Consider the following 19,011-nt stretch of genomic DNA (forward strand, 5'->3'; position numbering starts at 1 on the left):
TATTCCACGATCAATCTAACTCTTCCCTCCAACACAGCCCATAATGCTCCATTTTTCTGATATCCATGTGCCTATTTAAGAGTCTTTTAAATGTCCCTATTGTATCTGCCTCTACCACCATTCCCAGCAGTACAGTCCAGGTACCTACCACTCTGAGTAAACAAAAAACCTACCTCTGACATCTAAACTTTCCTACTTTCCTCCCCTCACCTTAAAGGGATGTCCTTTTGTATTAGCCATAGCTGCCCTGGGGGGAAAAAAAACTGCTGGCTGTCCACTCTGTCTACGCCTCTCAATCTTGTACACCTCTATCAAGTCACCTCTCATCCTCCTATGCTCCAAAGAGAAAAGCCCTAGCTCACTCAAACTTTCCTCATAAGACATGTTCTCTAATCCAGGCAGCATCCTGGTAAATTTCCTGTGCACCAGCTCTAAAGCTTCCACATGCTTCCTATAACGACACGACTAGAACTGAACACAACACTCCAAGTGTGGTCTAACTGGAGTTTTATAGAGCTGCAACATTACCTCGCGGCTCTTGAACTCAATCCCCCAACTAATGAAGGCCAGCACACTAAACGCCTTCTTAACCACCCTATCAACTTGTGCAGCAACTTTGAGGGATCTATGGACTTGGATCCCAAGATCCCTCTGTTCCTCCACACTGCTACCATTAACCTTGTACTCTACCTTCAAATTCAATCTTCTGAAGTGTATGACTGGACACTTTTCCAGATTGAACTCCATCTGCCACTTCTCCACCCAGCTCTGCATCCTGTCTATATCCCATTGTAACCTACAGCAACCTTCTAGACTATCCACAACACTGTCAATCTTTGTGTCATCTGCAAACTTACTAACTCACCCTTCCACTTCCTCATCCAAGTCATTTATTAAAAAAAAAATCACAAAGAGTAGGGGTTCCAGAACAGATCTCAGCAGAACACCACTAGTCACTGACCTCCAAGCAGAATATGCTCATCTATTACCACTCTGTCTTCTGTGGGCAAGCCAATTCTCTATTGACACAGCAAAGTCTCTATTGATCCCATGCCTCATGACTTTCCAGATGAGCCTACCATGGGGAACCTCGTCAAACACCTTACTAAAGTCCATATACACCACATCCATCGCTCTACCTTTATCAATTTGTTTTGTCACCTCCTCGAAAAACTCAATTAGGCTCGTGAGGCACGATCTGCCCCTCACAAAGCCATATCTTCTTTTCCCCAAGAAAACTATGCTTTTCCAAATGCTCATAAATCCTGTCCCTAAGATTCCTCTCCAGTAGTTTGCCCACCACTGACATAAAGCTCACTGGTCTATAATTCCCAGGATTATCCTTAATACCTTTCTTGAATAACGGAACAACATTTGCCATTCTCCAATCCTCTGGTACCACACCTGTGGCCAGGGAGGAGACAAAGATCATTGTTCAAAGATTATCGCAAAGCCCCTGAAATCTCTTCCCTTGCTTCCCGTAGTAACCTGGCGTACATCCTGTCCGGCCCTGGGGACTTACTGTATCTATCCTAACATTTTTCAGAAGCTCCGACACTGCCTCTTAACTCTGACATTCTCCAGCACATTAGCCTGTCCTACGCTGACCTCACATTTGTCTCGGTCCCTCTCCCTAGTGAACACTGAAGCAAAGTATACATTAAGGACCTCCCCTGCCTCCAGGCACATTTCCCCCTTATCCCTGAGCAGTACTACCCTCACCCTAATCATCCTCCTGTTCTTCATGGATGTGTAGAATGCCTTGGGGTTTTCCGTAATCCTACTCGCCAAGGCCTTCTCATATTCCCTTCTAGCTCTCCTAAGTCCCTTCTTAAGCTCCTTATAATTCTCAAGCGTCCTGTCTGATTTTTCCTTCCTAAACCTTAAATATGCTTCCTTCTTCCTTTTGACTAAATGTTCCACCTCTCTTGTGAACCATGGTTCCTTCACCTTACCATCCTTTCCCTGTCTCAGTGGGACAAACCAAGCCAGAACCCCATGCAAGCGGTCCCTAAACAACCTCCACATTTCTGCTGTGCATTTCCCTGAGAACATCTGTTCCCAATTTACGCTCCCAAGTTCCTGCCTAATACCAGTGTAATTAGCCCTCCCCCAATTAAATACTTTCTCATATTGTCTGCTCCTATCCTCGTCCATGGCTATGCTGAAGGTCAGGGAATTGTGGTCACCATCTCCGAACTGCTTGCCCACTGAGAGGTCTGTCACCTGACTAGGTTCATTGCCTAGTACCAGGTCCAGTGCCTAGTACCAGGTCCAGTATGGCCTCTCCTCTAGTCTGCATTTCCATCCAAATAATCCTCCAATTTGTCCAATAATAGATTGAATAGGCATTGAATATACCCAAATATTATGTATGGAAGCCTTACATTTCTTGGGCATCTGTTGCATGGCATTTGTTACAGATGTAGAACAATTTCAAGAATGAAAGTTATCCAGCAAGTTTGTTGTGGATTCTTCCCATAGAATGGTTACGGCACATAAGCAAGCTCTTTAGCCCATCGAGTCTGCATTGGTTCAATGCAAGAGCAATACAGTTAGTCTCACTGCCTCTTCCTTTCCCTGTGACCCTACAATTCTCTCTCTTCAGGTACTTATCCAGATTCCTTTTGAATGCTACGATTCATTCTGCCTTCACCACGACCTCTGGAGGTGCACTCCAGATGCTAACCACTGGTTGCATTAAAAAAACCTCTCCATATGTCACTTTTGGCTTTTGGTTCTTTTGCCAACCATTGTCTACATCTCCTGGTTCCTGACCCCTGCACCACTGGAAGTGGTTCTCTCTGTGCTTAATCGATTCCATTCGTGATAACTCTGTCAGAACTCCCCACCATGCCCTCTGTTCCAACTGGAGGAACCCCAGCTTCTCCAGTCCAACTGAAGTTCTGCCAACCTGTCTCATCCTTCCCTCTCACCACTTTATACCGGCCATCTCCCATCTACACTCTCAATCCTGATGCAGGGTCTAGACCTGAAACATCGACCAACGCTCTGCCTTCACAGATGCTGCCTGACCCACTGAGTTCCTCCAGCAGTTTTTTCTTCTTCATCTCTGGAATCATTTTGTAAATCCCTTCTGCACCCTCTCCAAAGCCTTTGCATCCTTCCTAACGTATGGTCCAGAACTGGACACAACCCTTCAGATGTGGCTAAACCAGTTTTATATGTAGACTCAACATGACTTCCTTGTTCCTGTACTCTGTGCCTTAATTTATCAAGCCCAATATCCCCTATGCCTTTTTTTTAAAACCCATTTCGCAACCAACCCTGCCACTTTCAACAACTATACACACACAGCTCTAGATCTCTTGGTTCTTGTAATCCTTTTAGAATTGTGCTTTCTAGATTATATTGTTGCTTTTCATTCTGCCTTCCAAAATATAATAGTGGCACAGAAGCGCAGCTATGAGAGCTGCTGCCTCACATCTCCAGTGGCTTGGATCCAATCCTGAACTCTGGTGCTATCAGTGTGCACGTTCTCCGTTACTGCATTGACTTCAGCCTGACGCATTCCTCCCGCAGCCAAAGATGTGCGGGCTGGTAGGTGAATTGGCCACTATGGATTGCCCCTAGTGTCTAGGTGAGTGGTAGAATCTGGGTGGAGTTGAGGGGATTACAGGGAGAACAAGTTACAGGGAAAATTAGTGATAAAATGCAACTACTCTTGTGAGCAAGTACAGACATGATGGGCCAAAGGTCTTTTACATCACATGGAAGTATGGAAGATACAAGGCTTCACATTTCTCGGTAAGATTGGAACAACCAGTTCAAACAGACCAGGATGAAACTTGCTCAGGACTACGTCATGCAGCCAGCAATTAGCCCCATATCATCCCCACTGGGGAGATAGTAAACTCCCTCAGTTACAGTTAGATGGAAACCAATGCACAAGCCATATTTAAAGCTATATTTTAAAATGAGTCACATTTTTATTGCTAAAAACATATGCAGAGTAAACAGGTGAAGAAGTTTGAAAACGATCAGAGCTGTAAACGTCCTTACAGGTGGTTGCTAGGTGATGAGAACATCAATGATCCCTTAGCAGTTACTCCATTGACTGCTGACGAGGACTTGGTCTAAAAATACCAACTAACCCACAACCGAGCCCAGGGGAGCAAATGGTTTATTGTTCGGTGGTTAAATGCCACAGGTCGTGGTGAAACATGAACTCAACATTTCCCCATGCCATTTCCCAAAACCCTCAAGTTGAGTTGGCTTATACAAACTCGCACCTCATTCCAGCTTACAGCAACAACAAAGTACTGTATAAAAGACAGCAAGTGAACCTGCCCATCTGTATGACATCCCTCAAAATTTTAAAATCACAATTATCCTGGAATTCTGATGAGAGGGCATGGGCGTGAGCCATTAACTCAGCTGCTCACTCTACCTATGACACGATAAGTGTTTTTCTACACTCTCTCCATTTATGGTTGGGATTGATATTAATTAAACCTTGCATATCTTTGCATGCATTATGACACTAAGATTGGGTCACTTTCCTTTCCCTTAAAATAATAATGGTCTCCATCTATTAACATGTACATCATTTACAAAAAGCAAAAGAAAAATTGGAGGATACTGGCAATCCAAAATGACAAAAAATGCTGGAAATACTCAGTACATCAGGCAGTATCTGTGAAGAGAGAGTTAACGTTGGAGGTCGATTTCCAGTGTTTTACACATTTTGTAAATTGCGTTCACTGTGCTTGCTATACATCAGTATGGGTCAAAAATTATTGGAGGAAAGTAAAATATATTAATAAGTAAATTAGTATAACGTCCTTCCATCTCTGGAGCCAAGAGTCAAACTGGGATTGAGGAAAGCTCCTGACCCTTGGTGGTTCCAAGGGTCTATATGCTTCATTTGGCAAAATGCAATTAAAACAAAACTCCCTGCTCAGTTGGTGTAAGAAATGCAGAGATACCGTTACACAATGGGAAGATTTTTTTGAGATCGAAATTTGCTTCCTTTGTCAGACCAGTTTTGTATCTGACCCAGGACAGCTTGCCGGGGCAGTACAGAATCTGCTGTGCTCACTATCCAATCTGTGCAGATCTGGGACATCCAACACACATAGCGGAGTAGTATGGGAAAACAAGTAGTTACTTTCTTTGAGGACTCCATTTGCCAGTGAATCACCTTTACAGGAAGAAATCAGCTCAGAACTCTTGGGAAGTGACAGCCCATTAATCTTCTGTGTTACAATTCAACAATTCGTTCTTAAACCCAAGGTGACTTTATCAGCACTAGCTCTCAATTAATGAAATGCAAGTAATAAATCTCTGAAGAAACTGCAGAAATGATCATCCTTTTGACAGATAGTGAGTAACGGACTGCAATCTGCCTGCAGAAGTGATAAGGGAGATATTTAAAAAGGCTACAAGCATTAGTCACTTCTGAAAATATACTCATTGACACATATAATTGCAAGTTATTCTTATGTTAATCACATTGTAAGTGAATAATTCTCTATTTTTCTTGATCTGGGATATTGAGTGGTAAAATGGGAAGCTGGCAGGAAGGAATTACTGGAGACACAAGAGACTGCAGATGCTAGAATCTGGAGCAACGCACAATCTGCTGAAGGAAACTCAGTGGGTCGAGCAGATTCTGTGGCAAGAAATTGTCTAAATTTCAGGTTGAAAGCCAGTATCAGGACCAGTATCAGTGGAGAGGGGAGATTGTCAGTATTAAGAAGAGAGGGGTAAAGAGGTGAGATAGGAGCCCAAGGTAAGTGGTGGACTGCAAGAGTTGAGTGCATCATATACTGAGTGCTACCAACACTGAGGGAGAGCTGGAGTTATTTCAGTATAAGGCAGCAATCAGCTGAGAGTTAATGATAGTTTAAAATCAATTGCATTTAGTTTTACTTACATTTCTTTGCATTTTCCATTTCTTGATGGTGTAATTCATGTAGTGTTGTGCCTGATACCCTCCAGTACCTCAATCAAACTTTAACATCGCATCACAAGACACAGTAGACCGCTCAGGGACTTGTGCCTGCTCTGCCACTGACTAAAATTTTTTACTTCAGCACCACCCCCTGCACTCATCCCATGTCCTTGATTCTCTAAATATCTGAAAATCGATCAAACTCAGTCTGGAAGATCCTGAGCCTCAGTTCTCCCAGGGAGAGAAGTCCAAATATTCACCACCCCTTGAGTGAAGAAATTTCTAAATTTCTTCTCCTTTACATCTTGAATGGCTGATCCCTCACTTTGAGTTGTGGAGCACCCCATAACCAATGAAAACATCCTCATCCACCTTGTCAAGGCTCTTTTTAACACGTGTATATTTCAAAAGTCAACACCCTGTTCTTCTGAACACAAGAAAGTGTAGACACAAGAAACTCTACAATCTGGAGCAACGATCTGCTGAACTCAGCAGGTCAATTACCACGGCAGATATTGCTCAACCTACCGAGTTCCTCCAGCAGAATGTTCGTTGCATATGAAAGTGGAGGCTGTTTGCTTTCTCTCCCCTTAAAGGGGAGATGCCCACAATCCTAGGAATCAGTCTGATGGAACTTCGCTGTACTCCCTCCACCACGTATGTCACTCTCTCCTTTGGTAGGGACCAGACTTGTTCACAATATTCCATGTGTGTAATCTTATCAGGGCCCCAAATAATTACAGAAGGATGTATTTACTTAAATCCCCTTGCAATAAAGGCCAAGGTACCATATCGCTTCACAACTGTTTGCTATGCCAACACACTAACTTTCAGCAACTCCTATGGAGAAGAGAAGTTGGGGGGCCAGCAGAGAAGAGCCATGATCATATTGAACGGTGGGGTAGGCTTGAAGGGTGGATGGTCTACTTCTCTTCCTATTTTCTTGTGTTTCTGTGTATTCTTGTACAAGAAAATGCAGGCACCTCCGAAAAATGTTTTAATCTCTCACTTTTATTTTTAGAAAAAATACACTGGCCTTCTATTTTTTCTACCAGAGTCGATGGCCTCATTTTTTTTCACAATATATCATACGCCTTGTTACCAAATCATTTAACCTATCTACATCCCCTTGAAGCCCCTCTACATCCTCCTTGCAATCCACAGCGCCCCTCAGCTTTGTATCACCATCTAACTTGGTCTTTTCATCCAAAGTGCAGATGTAGATAATGAGCAATCAGGACCCCAGCAACCATCCCTGCAGCATGCCACATTCTTAACCCAAAAATCACCATTTTACCCCCACTGCTTTCTGTTCGTTAACCAACCCTCATTGCATACCAGTAATTTATCACCAACCCAACCCCCAATGCCCTATGCTCTAATTTAGTGAGTAAAGCCGTCTGAAATTCCAACAACACCACATCAATTTATCTATTCTGCTAGTTGCAATCTCAAAATACTTCAGATTCTTCAAACAAGATTTTCCTTTCATAAATCCATATTGATTCTGTCCAATCCTATCTTCCACCACCGAGTGCCCTGTTATTGTGGAAGTGGTAACAAATTCCAGCATTTTCCCTACTACCAATGTCAAGGGGGAAGTTCTAAAATCTATGCAATTTGAAAGATGACAACCACTATTTCCATCAGAATCTCTTTCAAAGTCTTGGGAGGCAGTCATCAGAAATCAGAGGATTTACTGCTTTTAGTCCCATTTATTTCTCCAATACTTTTTCCTGTGAATATTTCCTTTATTTTTCTACCATGTCCTTATTCCCCACAGGAGGTATAACAAGCTAGACTGATCCCATTCACAGCTAGCATCTGCCCAACTGTACTCTTGACATCACAGGCAGAGCTAAGCAGGAGCCAATGGAGCAAGTTCCTCCCCTGACCAACTTGCACCATAGTCAATCACAGCTTCATTCTTTATGGCATTTGAAACATGAAGCAAACCACACGAAAAGTTATTGGCATCACCCCAACAACATTTTTTCCCTTTATTGGATTCATCTCCGGGATGTCAGCCTCCTAGGCAAAGCCAGCACTAAATTCACATTCCTCGCTGTGTTGGAGAAGGAGATGGTGGTCCACATTCTTGAACCACTACCATCCTTCTGATGAAAGAGCTCCCATAGGAACATGGATCCAGGACTTAGAGGCGGTGACAATGAAGGAACAGATATGTAGTACCTAGTCAGATTGTGTGCATGAGCCTGCTCTCTTGTGCTACTTGGTGGTAGAGGTTACAAGATACTGTTGGGAGTTTTATAGATGGTCCGCACTGCAGCCACGATGCCCTGATGGCGGGGAAGGTGAATGTTTTGGGTGCTGAGTGGGTGGTTGCTTGGTTACCAAACTACTTTGTTCTGGGAGTTGCTGGAGGTGCACTCATCTAGGCAAGCAGCAAGTATTCCATTACACTCCTGATGTGGGTTGTAGATGCTGGAAAAGCTTTAGGGTGTCAGGAGATGAACCACTCGAATAACATCTAGCCACTGTTTTGCTAGTGCAGTAGTAGTGTTCACATGTGACTGATCCAGTTAAGGGTCTGGTGACTCTCCAGGATGTTGGTAATGGAGGCCTCGGCAATGGTTATGCCAATGAATATCAGAGATAGATTATACATCTTTGTTGGCGAAAGTCATTGCCTAGCACATGTTATTTCCCACTTGTCCATGATTGCATGAAGCAAGACCTAGAATATCTCAGTTTTCCTTGGAGTTGTGTATGGATTTCAACATTATGCCATCAGCAAACATCTGACCTAATGATGGAATGGAAGTAATTAATAAAGCAACAGAAACCGGTTGGCCTTAGACAATGCTCTGAAGAACTCCTGAGCAGTGTTCAGGAGCTATGATTGGTCTCCAAAAGACAAATTATAGAGTGAATATGGCCACACAAAGTAGCAGTACCAATTCACATTATTTTCCTAAAGGCTTGGAGAAACTTGCAACTTTTAAAGAGGCTTACTGTTAAATATTTGGCAGTGAGGAGCTGGGGTGGGATGGGGAGGGAAAGGGACAGAAGAGAAAGCGGGTAACACATCCATGTCAACATGGTAAATTGAGACACCAAACATTTCTCTGCCCAAGCTGTGTACTATTCAATAGCTTCTTCCATGAATTTAAATAAAATGTACCTGTGTATAACTCAAGATATGAACATTTGAAGTGATTTGCTATTCTTCCGCTCCCTTGATATGCAAATCTACATCACCCTCTTGTGGCTATAGGACTTGATACAGCTCCTACTTGTGCAAATATTCAAGAAATGTTTATCTTCAATGGTGTGCAAAGTAACAAGATACGTACATCCTGAAACTGCAGCAAACTCTCAAGAGCCTTGGGGAATCTAAAATAAGGAAGACCAAAAGTGGGATCTGGAAGAGTTAAGAGGGAAAACCAAGGCATTATCAATATGGATGACAAAACTAATCCTGTGGAGAGACAACATGTAGATCTGATAGACATGAGGGTTCAGGATAGTTCCCAGGGGATTCCTGTGGATGATGATTCAGGGAAGGAAAGAACTGAATGCTGGAAATGTGAGGCACTCTTTAGTCAGATGGCAACAAGAGCACACAAGAGACCAGCCCAAGAGTTCAAAGATGGAGGAAATGTAGAGAATGGTGTGGCCAACTGTACAGCATACTACAGAAAAGCAGAATGAGATTAACAGAACATGTCATTCATGACTTTTGCTAGCAATCTGGTCCAAATGTACAAGCCAAGTGGCAAGCAAAAAAATTTGAGTGCCTCCCACCATCAAACCATCAGTACTGTTATTGCCATTTATGGACAGGATGCAAAATTATACTGCATAATTTACCAACCTCAAAATCGTAAGTACCATTTCTGGTCCCAGTTGCTAAGCTCAGGTGAGCTAAATGTTTAGCAGGGTGGTAAAGCAAGCTACACATATAATAAGTATAATGTTTTACTACGAACCACTCCAATGAGGTCACCACGCCCATATTCTCCTGCCAGCTCTTTCTTCTTATCGTCTCTCATGATAACTGATCGGAGCCGACCATTCAATACAATAAATGTGCAATCTGATCTGTCTCCTTGCCTGCGAAGGAACCAGAGATAACAATGTCATTAATGTTTTCTGGAGAATCAGCTATTTATTGTGCTTGTGACCAACTAATGCCCTTAAGTATATACCCTGCAAGCTGGGGATACCATTGATTGTGTTGGTATTATCAGCTTATTAAAATTGTTGGATATGGTCTACTGCTTTGATCTGAAATGAGTTTTGTATGGAGAAATTGAAACTTTTTCATTCCAAATACAAGACATAGCAAGTTACAGACATTCTCTTCTCTAGCCCACCCGACCTCTGGTAGATGCATCGGTGGGGTTCAGCTGTCACCATCGGCACTTCCTCCAGTGTCACTGGGCTGGCAAATCTTCCTAAGGTGTACTATTGAAGCACTACAAAATGAGTTCTCGTTAATTTTGATGGAGATGGCTCCATTATAGTGATCCTTCAGACTTGGTGACATCATTCTCACTTTTGACATAATATGAGATCAAGTTCCATCCAGAGCTGTGGGTACATAATTGAGACTGATACTTCTGGGTTTGAGAGAAAGCTACACTGGCAGATGTTCAGTCTTTGGGATGAGATACTAAACCAAACTCTCATCTGTCCTCTCAGGTGGACGCAAAACATACCACTGAACTATTTCAACGCCGTATTCTAGCCAATATTCATCCACCATGCAAACTCAGAGACACTATCTGGTCATTATCACAATGCTGTGGGACCTTACAGTGCAGTCTGTCTGCATATTTCTATACATTGTAAGTGGGTTACATGCAAACCATATTTAAATTGGCTGCAAAGTGCTTTGGGTCAGTTTGAAGTCACAAAAGCTGCTGTAGAAATCTCTTATTTTTGTTTGTGGTTGTTTCACAAATTACACAATGCAGAGGCCCTGATACTTTCACCAACAGATATATTTGCAAAAAACTGATGGATTGAGTTCTCACCCCTACACTGTCTCTGAACTCTAGCACAGAAAAATGTCACCATATACGAGCACTATACTCTAACCCCATGAAGCAAAGGAATCAAGCATTGCTTCCACTAACTTTCCAGTGAAGTTACTGAAAAAAAAAACACATTTTAACTTACTTTGTAATAATTGTTATGTACCTTTTTTTTTGAAACATCAAAAAAGCAACACAGATGTATAGTTATCCCATCCCAATAGTGTCATCTATTAAAAGAGCTATCCAATTAGTCTTAACCCCAACCTCTCCTCACTAGACTGCAACAGATTAAACAATTCTCCTTTGAAAGACATTTTTAAATGCTTCCACCACCCTTTCAAGCAGTCCATTCGAGATCATAACATTTGGCTATGCATGTTTCCCTCACATCACCTTGGGTTCTTTTACCAAACACCCGAGACCACTGGTTATCACTACTTTTGCCAATGGAGTTACTTTCTCCACAACTTTGAATTTTAACACCTCCCTTTAATCCACACTGCTTTAAGAGGTACAACACTGGTTCAAGCTTCAATCTTTCAAACTTGGTATCACTTTAGCAAATTTCCTTCACCACCCTATCCAAGGCTATTCTTCCTGAAGTGAGGCACCTGGGAATTGGACACAACATTCTAGGTGAGACTCAACCCGAGTTTCACGAAGGTCTGTAGAGACTTTTTGCCTTTTAATCTCTTTATTTATAAAGCCAAGGATCCCAGCTTTATGCCTTTTTAAGCAGAGTTCTCAATACGCTCGACCACTTTCAAATGTTCATGTGTACACTACCCTGGGTTTGTCTTCCTGAATTTCTGTAAAACTGCCCCTTCAGTTTTTATTGATTCTCCGTATTCTTCACACCAAAATAAATCTGTCCAGATTTCTCCATGTCACATTTCATCCATCATTTTCCTACCTACTCCACCAGCCTTTGCCCTACTACCCTCATTATTAACTATGTTTCTTAGCTTTAAGGTGAAGCACTATCGTGCCCTGCTGAAAAGATTAATGAGTGTTGTGACTGAGCTATAATTGAATGCTGATTGTTAGACTAGCAAATCCAGATGATTTTTAAATAAAAAGAGATCCACAAAGTATATTTCAGGGCTCCACACCCTGCATGAAAGTGCTCTGGAACAGCCTGAAGTTATAAAAGGTGCTGTAAAAATCATCCATACCCTGCATGAAGTGTATTTTAGAGAGCACAAGCTCTTGAGCTACAACAGGTTTTTCCTCTATCCTTGACCAGGTGTGCCAAGAGCCCAAATGGACTCCCAATGACTTTGCCTTGAGTGAGATAGTGTAATTTGACATGGAGGAAGGATTAATTATTGGGCTCTCCTGTGTGCAATGTCGACCTTCTTACCTGTACACTGCTCGCCCAGCTTCCACTGCCATCCAGTCCAAGGCAAAGTCGATCTGTCTTACAAATGGAGACATTCTCCTCACTACAGTATGAGCCACAGGTAATACCACATTAGGTTTCTCCCTCATTATTCTTTAAAAATGGGAAAAAAAGCAATTTAGTGCATGTTCATTCTTTATAACATCAGTCAAATCCAGCTATATACATTAGCAAGGTCTGACATCACCTCCAATGGATCTGTGAAAAAAGTAAATAACAGGGTCATAAAAACAGAACATTTGGAAATTCTTTGCGGGTCAGGCAACGTCTGTGGAAATAGAAACAGCTCATATTTCAGGTTGAAAACCCTTCTTCAGAACTGTGGAAAGAGAGAAAACAAGGTCGTTTTCAGTAGTGTAGAAGGTATGGGAGGGATGGGCAAAACAAAGAGAACACCTACAATAGGGTGAGAGTAAATGATTTAATTTAGCAGTTAACCAACAGATTATGCTTCCTTGTCTGTGCAGTGTGTCACTAATGGTAAAGCTGTAGGGCATGGCCAGCAAGCCCAACTACACATAGAAACTGTGCCAAAGTGATGACTGAGAGAAATGGCCAATTCTGGTACAAACAGAAAAAGTGAGTTACCTGAAGGTGGAAAATTCAATATCGAGTCCTGAAGGCTGCAACATACCCTTCAGAAAACGAGGTGTTGTTCCTCAAGCTTTCATTGGGCCTCATTATAACAATGCAGGAAGTCAGCGTGGGAATAAGATGGTGAGTTAAATGGGCAGGCACAGGGTCACTTGTGCAGACTAAACTCGGGTGATTGGCAAAGGAATCACCCTATCTGGGTTTGGCATCTCCACTGCAGAAGTGCCCACACTGTGGACACCAAATGCAGCACACTAGGTTAGAAGAAGTGCAAGTGAATCACTGCTCCACCTGGTAGACTGTTTGGGTCCCTGGATAGTGGGAAGGGAAGAGGCAAAAAGCACAGGTATGGCATCTCCTGCAGTTGCATGGGCAAGCATGTAGTGGTAAGTGGAGAAGAGTAGACCAGGGAATTGCAAAGAGTACAATCTTTGAAATGCTGCGGGAGGAGGGGAGGGGAATACGGTCTGATGGTGGAAAGAAGTGACCAGCAGTGAGGCTCAAACTCCTGTTTACTTTGGAGATATGGTCAACATATAATAGGCACCACAAAGCACTGGATAAGTACCTGTGTTGTGGAGACAAATCCTTCAAATCCATTCGATGGATGAGAAACCAATGCCAGTTCTCTCTCCCTGATAGACATCCTCGGCATCAAAGCTCTGATCACACTCAACCAGCTCAGGTGGGTGGTCCATATACCTAACACAAGGCTGCCAGAACAAGTGCCCTGTAAAAGCTTCGTAAAAGCAACAACTTTCTTGAAGGTCAGGGAAAGCGGTCCAAAGTTATTCTCATAGTTCCTTGAAAAAAAATCTAATATCCTCCCCAGTCCTTGGCCTGTGACCACCCAAAAAGAGAGCAGCAGCACACAGAAGACAGCTAACACCAAGCATCTATAAAGGGAGCACATGGACATCACATGCAAGTCTTGTGCAGGGATAGGAAAGAGCTCATAATTTCTTAAATAATCCACTCACTCCAGCAAGGACCTCCTATTCTACTTGTGGCAGCATCTGTGGACCCCTCGTGGGAATCTTCAGTCTGTGCAAAACAACAGAACTGGAGTGGAAGCAAGACTTCCTGAACCCTGAAGGGCCACCCAAGAGGGCGAGAAGCTGTTTCTCAATGAGAGTCAACACTGGAGTAGCTGATGTTCTGACTTCTGCACATGACAGCCACCATCAGCTGCTGCCTTCCCTCTAAATGTCAGGGGATGCTGTCCCCTGATTATGCATTTAGGAAGGAGCCAGAGTGGCTTTTAAGTAGTCTGTTACATTTCATTTATCGTTTAGGATGGTGTCAGCATGTTTACAATAACTTCAGCGTTCCCAGTATGGCTGGCATATGTTTTCATTCATAGGGCACTGGAGAAGCAGTGTATCCATCTGCAGCACTGCCTTGAGTTAGATATTATTTACGCAAAGATTTGTTGATATTTCTGGGTAATCCTATGAAAGTAAGGCACTGTCAGACATCAGCATCCCTTGGAAAAGATTCTTTAAACTTTAAGAATGATAGCAAACTCTGCCAGACTAGTAAGGCGTAAATAAAACATTGATTATTTTCCTCCAAGTTTTTGAGAGAGTATTGTGAATTATGAGTTATGAATGAGAATACTATCTTATGGTGACCAACTTAGTCAATTTCCATCCATAGGAAAATCAAGACCTTTAGTAGATTAAAAGTGGATCTACTATAGTTTGGTTATAATTAGTCAGATGGAATTCTTTCCTTTTGCTGTGCTGATGACAGAGTGGGAATAGTGATAATTCTACAAGTGGTCAAGTATAACGGACTGGGTCCAAGACAGTATTTGCAACTCGAAGACCTTAAATATTATCAGCAAATTGCCAATAGTGTTGCACATGGTAAATGGGTGAATTTAGTCCATTTTACTACTTTTGATGTTACTGCATCATTGTTTCTGTCTCTTCTTCATTTATCTCATTCCCTTTCGCTTTCTTTCAAGTAATTTTGAAAGCTCCCTAAGCAGAAATCTCTTTAAAAAAATCCAACAATTCAGATGTCTGAATCTTGCTGGGCAATCGGTTGCAGCATGTGTTCATGGCTGCACATTCTGCTTCAAGCTAACAGTTCACTGTATAATGATGAACAAATTCCCGCCCCACAGAAAGTCAGGACAATGAATGGGCTTCAAATGAAGCACCGGGAAGGGAGGAGAAAATAATTGGACAGTGACATAGATAATCTTAGTCCCCAATCTATAATCACACTTACTGCCCTTACTTTTATTTATGCTGAAGTGTATTTCTCTTTTTCCCATTGACACGAGAAATGGCCCAGGTAAACATTTCACACTGTAATACACATTTGTGGTATTGCAGAATCCTCTTCACTTCAATTTAGCTGGCACTTTCATTATGGGACTTGCCTCTCAATCTGTATACCCAAATTGCAAAATCCTTGGAACAGTTCAAGTCTTGATAAAGAAAGAAAATTTAAACTCTAACTCAGACTCCACATTCTTGCAAAACCTCAAGAATGATCTCACTAAACAAAAGCAATTCAATAAAGTCTTCAAATCGCAAGGCAGTAAGAATGGAGAGGCTGATTGACTTACTCATAGAAGTGGCATTTGGAGATACACAGGAAGGTGCAGTCCCTTTGAGCCTTGATGCTGAAGATAAGTGGCTCTCCGGTTAACACAGCCAGCTGCCCCACAACCTCTCCCGGATGAGCAACAAACAGGCAATTCTCCTCTTCCCTGTCAATCATTCGCTGGTAAACATGCAACAGCCCTGAGACCACAAAATGAATGCTGACATCCTGAGAAGGAAGCAAGTGTGGTTAGTAACTCCATTCCCCAGACAACATGCTACTCTGCTTTCATTAAAGTATCAATTTTCCTTCTGGACCACTACACCTCACCCTACAGGGAAATTCAGCAAACTGCTTCAAATAAAAGCTAGCTGGACAATCAGGAGATGCAGCATCAGAGCCCTTGTATCCATTGATTGACCATTCCCATTACTACACAGGAGGCCATTTTTTTTAAAACCAGAATTGTTGGAAAAGTACTTTTAAATTATCGTTAAATTACCAACCTGTCAATGCTTCAGATATATTGTACAATATTGTACAAGGTGGAATAAACAGGGAACAAGCCCAACAGTGTAACCTTAAAGTTGAAGGTCACACTGTTGGGCTTGACATGACACCTGGACTGGAAGGATACCCTAGGAACGTCTTTTGAATTCAAGAGTTAGTGTGGGTCAGGAGAGGCCAGGAGGTCACAGCTGAGTTTGTACAGTATCGATGGATCTTGTAGAACACGGACAATTTGAACATCTTGAACATTGACTTCTGCAAGGGAGGAAAATGTCAATTTGCAGCAAGAAAGACAAAATGTGACCATTTCATAGGAAACCACGGCTTGCTTCTTGAGATACTCCATTTTTCAACTTGACCACAGAGTTAAAATTGAAACAATCCTCTTCACAATATTATTTATTTACCTAATTTTTCAGGACATGAGCATTGCCAGCAAGGCCAGCACTCACTGCACACCCAGAACTGCCCTTCAGATGGCGAAGGTGAGCCAGCTTGACCTGCTGCAGTCCTAGTGAAGTTCATCCCACAAAGGAGCTAGGTAGGGAGTTCCAAGGTTTAGACCCAGCAACAATGAAGGAAAGTTCCCAGTCAGGATGGTGAGAGACTTGGAGAAGCTGCAGGTGGCATCGTTCCAACGTGCCCTTTGTCCAAGCCCTTCTTGGAGGTAAAGGCCGATGGTTTAGGAAGTGCTGCCAGAATTAGCTAGGTGAGTAACTGCAATGCATTAGCAGATTGTACAAACTGGAATTGGAATTGGTTTATTATTGTCACATGTACCAAGGTACAGTGAAAAACTTGCTCTGCATACTGTTCATACCAATCAATTCATTACACCGTGCATTAAGGTAGTACAAGGTAAAACAATACAGAATGCAGAATAAATTGTAACAGCTACAGAGAAAATGCAGTGCAGGTAGACAATAAGGTGCAAGGTCATAAAGAGGTATATTGTGAGGTCAAGAGTCCACCCTATTGTACTAGGGGACCATTCAATAGTCTTATAATAGTGGGATAGAACTGTCCTTGAGCCTCGTGATACGTGCTTTCAGGCTTTTGTATCTTCTGCCCAATGGGAGAAGGGAGAAGGGAGAATGTCTGGGGTGGGAAGGGCCTTTTATTATGCTGGCTACTTTACCGAGGTAGTGAGAGGTATAGACAGAGTCCATGGAGTGGAAGCTGGTTTCCGTGTTGTGCTGAGCTGGGTCCACAACTCTCTGCAGTTTCTGTGCACCAGTGGTGGAGGGGATGAATGTTTAGAGTGGTAGATGGGATAGCAATCAAGTGGTTTGCTGTGTTTGGGATGGTTTCAAGCTTCTTGAGAGTTGGGAGTTGCACTTACCTAGGGAAGTGGACCACTTCATGACATTCCTAATTTTATAGATAATGGAAAGGCTTTGGGCTGTCAGAAGGCAAGTCATCCACTACAGGATACCCAGCCTCTGACCTGCTCTTGTAACCACAGTATTTATACCCAGTAGAGTTTCTGATCGCAGGTGTTCCCTGTGATGTTGACGGTAGGGACACAATGATGGTGATGTCAATCCCACTAAATCTGACACAACATAAGATGCTACACTGAGCACACTTTTCTTCAACAACTGACAATTCTAACTGGAATATTAATAAGTGTGAGCAGAATTTTACTGGCATCAATATAAACTACCGTTGACATAATAAATTCTGAATTTATAAACTAGGTAATTTTGAGCAAATTTAAAAGTCATCATGAACCTGACATTCAGCAAAATACAAACCGAATGACATCCATGTTCATACACCTACTTTCTAAATGTGAAAGACATGTTAAATGATGGTGTTTGATCACAGTTTAATCACCGTTCCAGTCACACATCACTGTAAACACTAAGGCTTGCTACCCTTACCAGGGTAATCATTAGATGTTGAATGGCTGGTCGAGAAGAATAAATAAAGCCGAACCAATCTTGTTACTTCTGCTTAATCTAGTTGGGTATGTAACCAAGGTTCTCAACTAAGTTTACATAGGTAAGGAGACAAACATTAGAGCTCAACCAAGATTCAGTCTTAGACTGGCTGAAAAGCAGCATCCCATGGCCTATCCACTGATAGACTGAATGGCCGCCTGTGCTCTGACTCTGTTGTGATGATCAGAAAATGCAAGATATTTACAGCTCAGCACTTTATATTAAGAAAGAGTGCCAGAAAGCAGAGGGAATGCTGTACATTTAGTGCAATGTCAGCTCAAAACAATTCTGCCTTGAAGTAAACTTAAGTCTGTCCTGAAGCCTGCTCATCAACAGCAGAGACTTTGAAAATCTTGTCAGGCTTAGAAAGGCGGGGAAGCTCTGTCACCACTTTAACCAGTACAACTCAATTATGCCCAATATTCACCCAGATCCACCTCTGGAGCACTGCTCCTATGATCTACAAAATGCACCAAGCTTTCTTCATAGTACCTCTCACACCTGCGAGGTCTCCACTGCTGAGAGAAATGCCGGTACGGGAACTATGTCCAAGTTTCACTGCATTATCACTGGTCAGTAGCCTGGGAGTCCCCACCTTCTCACATCAAGAGTGCACCTCACTGCAGGACTGCCATGGGTCTACCAACCCAGATGGGCAATAACAGTGACACTGCATTGAATACAACATCCAAAAGGGTCAAATGAGACACAGGAAGCACAATGACACAGCTAGTAGAGCTGCTGCCTCACAGTTCCAGTAACCTGGGTTCAATCCTGACCTTGGGTATTGTGGAGTTTGCACGTTCTCCCCATGGCTTCCCCTGGGGTCTTCCCACGGCTTCCCCTGGGATCTTCCCACATCCCGAAGACATGCAGGTCAGTAGGTTAATCGGCCACTACAAGTTTCCCCCCAAATGTGCAGCTGAGTGGTAGAATCTGGGAGGAACTGATGAGTATATGGGAAGATCACAGAGAAGATTAGAGGGGAATGGGATTGCCGTGTCCTGGTATAGTTGATGGGCTGAAATGGTCTCCTTCTATGTTGGAAGGAAATATGGAAAAAATGGATAACTG

At 42.6% G+C, this 19,011-nt stretch overlaps 1 protein-coding gene across 1 annotated transcript in view; it reads right to left on the reverse strand.

The window, feature by feature from the left end:
• The window catches only part of pnpla7b (patatin-like phospholipase domain containing 7b), a 251,703-nt gene that overhangs the window by 135,915 nt on the left and 96,777 nt on the right, over positions 1-19,011 (reverse strand). The window contains exons 17-19 of the mRNA XM_052037480.1: positions 15,504-15,709; positions 12,287-12,418; positions 9,871-9,994 (exon numbers count right to left, since the gene is read on the reverse strand). Coding sequence (XP_051893440.1) covers positions 9,871-9,994; positions 12,287-12,418; positions 15,504-15,709 — 462 coding nt within the window. The remainder of the gene's footprint in view (positions 1-9,870; positions 9,995-12,286; positions 12,419-15,503; positions 15,710-19,011) is intronic.

This window comes from Pristis pectinata, chromosome 23 (assembly GCF_009764475.1).
Source record: "Pristis pectinata isolate sPriPec2 chromosome 23, sPriPec2.1.pri, whole genome shotgun sequence".
Lineage (NCBI taxonomy): Eukaryota > Metazoa > Chordata > Chondrichthyes > Rhinopristiformes > Pristidae > Pristis > Pristis pectinata.